The 5,327-nt window shown below is 41.3% G+C and overlaps 1 protein-coding gene across 1 annotated transcript; it reads right to left on the reverse strand.

Moving 5' to 3' along the window:
* Window positions 1–928: 928 nt before the first annotated feature.
* Window positions 929–2,240, reverse strand: LOC103929569 (AT-hook motif nuclear-localized protein 17-like). The gene has a single exon (XM_048590336.1). It carries the CDS (start codon window positions 1,937–1,939, stop codon window positions 1,007–1,009), a length of 933 nt encoding a protein of 310 aa, XP_048446293.1. The 5' UTR covers window positions 1,940–2,240; the 3' UTR covers window positions 929–1,006.
* Window positions 2,241–5,327: the final 3,087 nt, after the last annotated feature.

Consider the following 5,327-nt stretch of genomic DNA (forward strand, 5'->3'; position numbering starts at 1 on the left):
ATTCAAATACATCTTCTAAAACTGATTACATAAAGTTGCATACAACACATCTTTTTTAATGCAAATGTCTTTGGTAGTGGCACCAAGTCAACAAAAAGAGACATAAAATACATATGCACTGGTCAATCAGTCAACAAACAAAAAAATGATGAAGCAAATTGCAGGTTTTCAAACTTCAGAGAGCAAGCAGGAAGCAGCAGCTCCTGTACACAATTTTTCAACCTATTATACCATGACATGTGTGTGTATATAGAATTTTATTTATTTATTATTAATAAAACGGTTCGGTTCGGCCGGTTCTTGGTCATTCGAAACCGGAACCGAAACCGGTTTGAACGGTTCGGTTCGGTTTTTCTCTCAAAGTTGACTTTTCCAGTCAACACGGTTTTTTTCGGTTTTTTTTTCTTACGGTTCGATCCGATTTTGCGGTTTGACGGTTTTTATGCCCACCCCTAACCTCAACAGAAGAAAGATGACACGAAACAAAGAAATTAGGATAATGCTAAAGAAACTAAAATTTTACACTATATTAACAAATCAAATAATGTATCACCAATAAAATTAAGTAAATTACACAACACTTCGAAGATAACTCAATCATCAACAGCCACTTCTATTGGTTTATAAAATTTAGTTTAAAATTTTACTCTCCCAAATTTTAATATTGTTCCAACTTGCAAATATTTCCTCAGTTTTCTTGTTCAATATATAGTATCACTTGTTACCAAGGAGCGCGATAGAAATTAACAATAAAATAAAGCCTAGTTCGCTATTTTAGCTGAGGAACTCAAATTACATCAACGTATTTCATTTTTAGGTTTCATCAATAACTAAAACTACAGAGAGAGAGAGAGAGAGAGAGAGAGAGAGAGAAGACAATTATGCTAAACCATATGTTGCTGCCAAAATATCACAAAAGAAATTACTAGGCAGCTGCTACGACTAAGTAAAGATGGCATCATGAATTAATTCCAACTTGAAAATATTTGATATTTCAATTGTTTTCTCAGTAAGGAGTGCGAGATGGAGGACCCCAAGCCATGACTTGATGATGATGATCAGGAGGGCTAGTGTTCATCTGGCACGTTGGACTCGCAACACCACTGCTACGGCCGCCGCCGCCGCCGCCGCCGTAAGTGTGACAACTTTTTTCATTAATGCAAGGCTTAGTATCCTCCTCACCTTCATATTCACCGCCACCCTCAACAGTCAAAGGCAACCTCTGAAGGGTCGGATCCAAAAACGTGGCGGCCACAACCATCACAGTACTCGCCGCCACAACCTTGCCCCCAACAATCCCTCCAAACACGTGCCCTTGCGCCCCCGCAAGACATACCGTGAATGACGAACAAGCCAGAAGAGAACAAGTCCCGGACGTCGGTAGTACGGCCGAACCACCATCACCACCAGCGGCGGAAGGAGAAGAAGAGCAAGTGATGACGGCCGGGAAGGAGTCTATGTAAGAGCCGGAGAGAGAGAGGAGATTGAATGGACCCTGAAGAGACAGTGACGGTTCGTGGGGCCCGGCTGGGTGTCTCAGCTTTACGTTCAACACCGCCCCTGAACCGCTTAACACACTGATGCCAACGTGGCGCCTTCGGGCGTACTGTACAATCGTCTCCACCACATCGGACCCGGCGGAGATCTCGAGGACCACCGCCTTCATCGCTGACCCCGAGTCTTTGGTGATGACGATCGGGGGTTTGGGCTTGTTCTTGGACCCCGGCGGTCTCCCTCTCGGTTTCTTTGAGTTTGAGATGATAATATCACCCGACGGTGATACCATGTTCTTGTGTCCGGACGACGAACACCTTCCTCCTCCACCACCACTTGCGCCTCCAGAGAGTGTGGGGACGCTCCGGGGGCTGTGCATGGAGTCATCGTCGGAGGCTTGTGGAAGAGAAATTGCTGCAGCTCCACCAGCACCAGAGTCTGCCATTTTGAGAAACAAGAACAACACAAACACGAGAGAAGAAATAATTTGTTTGAAGGGCAAACAGTGTTTGGGGTTGTTTTATATATAGCCAGTTTCAGGTACTATCTGGGATTTATCTGTGCTCAGTGATGGACAAGTACTGAAGAAAGCAAGGAGGAGGGCCCACAGAAAAGTGGACCCAACAGAGAAACAGAGAACAGAGAGCTTCTAGTTGGACAGAGAAACGGTGGACGTATGATCCTCTGGTTATTGGTTCTAGGAAAAATTTTTAGTTGTGACAGGAACAAAAGTGGTACATCACTTGTTTTAATAAGAATAATGAGAAATTTTATTTTTGAAGTTATTAACTATACATATCCCATTATTTATTTAGTTACATATGATGTACCATTTTATGTACCGGTCACAATGAAAAATCTCTCAAGCTAAGGCTCCAAGTACATTGTGACATTGTCCATTTCCATGTATTGGACCCGCAAATACGCTGAGGCCTACACCTGTCAAATTTCTTGCCCACCTGAACACGAAGCAAAAATATTAGGTTTTAGGTCAATAGTTAATTGATTGGGTTGCCTGTTTAAAGAGTTCTTAACAAGTTTATCTACGAGTAATCTCTTTCACCCCATTAAAAAATATTAATTTGATAATTTTAAACTACTAAAAAAATCTTACTAGCTACCGTAATAGCCAAAAAATTTAATCTTATATAAGTGAGATTAAAATATTCCAAAGTACATTAAAAATACCAAAACAATTAAAAATTCATAATAATTAATTTACAACTATGCAAAATGTGAAAGAAAATTATGCAAACGTTTGGGATTGCATCTTCTAGGCTTTAACGATGGATACATTGTCATTTGGATTTTTAAAACCTTACTAAACCCTCTTTATTGAAACCAAATTCGTGCACTGCTGTGAGCAGTGGAGATGAACAAATCTGAGTAACATGTAAAAAAGAAAAAAACCGTGAGCAAGCCTAAGATCTTGGGGGGTGGGGGGGGGAAGTGGGGGTTTGCCGGCCAAAGGCTCTGCGACAATCAAGTGAGTAAGCACATATAAGACTCAAGTAGTGAGCAAGAAAATTTTAAGTGCAGAGATTGTATTATCAGAGACGAAACCTAAATACGTATATATATATATATATCAATATGGAGAGAAACCTTTTGAGGATAGAATTCTTTTTCTAAGCTGGGAGAATCCTAAAGGAAATCTAGAAATAGATATTGCATCCTCTTTAAGAGTGTGATGTGGTGCACACCAATTCTTAGATTGCAGGAACACCAAGACTTATCGAGATATGACCAATTCCATTCTGGATCGATCAAATCCTGTGTCTTGTGGAACAAGCATGGTCGTTCCAACTAAGTCGCTCGGACTTTGCCCATTGCCCTGGAGCAGAGTGATGGTGGCATTGCTGCTCTGTTTGATCCAGCTCCGCTCATAGCTGGTGAGTCCATGACCGGACTTCTGAGGTAGCTATATCCCGATCAGCCTTATTTTGGCCCCATAACTACCCCTAACTATGTATCTGAAAGCAACTTGTTCTCTTTGGGATGGATACTTATCCAAAGATCACACCTTTCAAAGTAAGCTGGAATACGTACCATTAATCTTCTGTTTTCATGTGGTGATCCGACTCCTTGCAAAGTAATGAAGGCGTTTTGGATTGAGACGTGCAGTCTTGAGTACCGTACCATAAATGGTGTAAAGATGATGTCTACTTTTGTTGCGTGCGCACGAAAAATAAGAAATTACCTCTGAAACTCTTCACTGATTTTGACCGTCAGATTCGTTGATCCTAAGAAAAGCAGTTCATATTCAATGGCTAGATGGCTTCATTAAATGCTATCTATTAACCTCGAACCCCTTTCTTCCTCTTTCAAAAAATCCCTAAATCGTTTAAGGAAAAAGGCTCCAACTTTCTTCCCTACTCATTCAAAAAAATTTCTAATCTTTTCAACCCCTTTCCATGGTATTTGCTAGCAAGACTTCAAAATTACCTAAGGTCCCACCTTACAATCTTTTGCTAACAATATTCTGCAGTAAAGAAAAGGACCAAGCCTTTGTTGAAAGTCGTCTGGATATCTTAAATCAATGTAAAGTTTGGTGGGAACCTAGCCAAGATGTTAATGTTGACCTTCTTGTGCTGTTTGATCCCCCTGTGTCCCTACACCAGAATTCATCCATGGTTCTTAGACCTAAGTCTAAGGTTTCCTCTACTTGACCTTCTGAATGACATCTTGATCAGCTACAACATGGCTATCTGCAACCTAACCCCTAACCGCTTTCAGACTCATCGCGTGCTTCAAGATTCTAAATCAATGGTATGGGGCTAAACTTGGCCTTCAAGAATTTAGAGTGTTATTCAATGCACGTAAAAACTTTGATGGCCACTATTACTTCATGGTAAGACCCAACCTCATCTGGGAGCTATACATCTTGGATGTGATTAACCAAGCAATGCAGATTCCTGCCAAGCACTATAAAGGGAAATGGTTATTTTTCCCAATCTGATTTTCTGGTCGTGGGAAGAGTCGTACTGTCAATATTGCTCAAAGTTCCTCATCTTGAATCCGGAATGGATTGGAGCAAAAAATGCCCATAAGGGGATCCATTTCTTTAAGTCCAAAATATCTCCAACTTCTGATAAGAAAACCCGAAAAAGATCTGACTCTGCCTCTTCAACACTGTTAGCTGCTCCTTACCAGGCATGTATGTCGATAATAGATACGGCACCTGGGAATACAGAAACAGAGAAAGAGACTCCATTGTTAAGGAAAAATAGAGGTGTCGCCATTCTTACAAACGTAGAGCTATCTGCTCCGCAACTTTTCATTGAAGGACCCCCAACTTCCTCCATCTTTCTGACAAAGACCATCGCAAACTTTGAACCTGATGCCCTACAGTCACAGAAACGGAAGGCTTTTCCGGCACATTCTAGTGAAGTCCAGTCCCACGAACTTCCCTTTTCTCCAATTTAGACTCTTTTAGTGGCAAAGGGTCTACCCAAACCCATGGGGGCATTCACCATGGCTGATACTTCTTTACCTACTGCTTTGCATATACTTGAAGGGAGGATGCAGCCTCTACTTGTGCTCAAACCTTGCTAAACCACATTGTTTTCCCGATGGATGCCAGCGATCTTCGAAACGCGAATTACGCTTGAGCTCTACTTGGTACTGCGATTGCTCTTGCAAATTACAAAAAGGTTTGCATAACCTTCGAAGATGTCATGAAAGCCGTTACGAGGTAATACATCATTCCTTTTTTCACAAAATGATTTCAGTAATTTTCGTCTTTTCCTTCTCACTCGCGTTGGTTAGGATCACGTATGGACGCAATAGTCATTCTTTCGACAAGTGGAGCAGATTCGCCATCTTGATCAATT

Source organism: the organism of the source record quoted next, unplaced genomic scaffold (assembly GCF_019419815.1).
Source record: "Pyrus x bretschneideri cultivar Hongxiangsu unplaced genomic scaffold, Pyrus_bretschneideri_v1 Contig31, whole genome shotgun sequence".
In the NCBI taxonomy this organism is placed as follows: domain Eukaryota; kingdom Viridiplantae; phylum Streptophyta; class Magnoliopsida; order Rosales; family Rosaceae; genus Pyrus; species Pyrus x bretschneideri.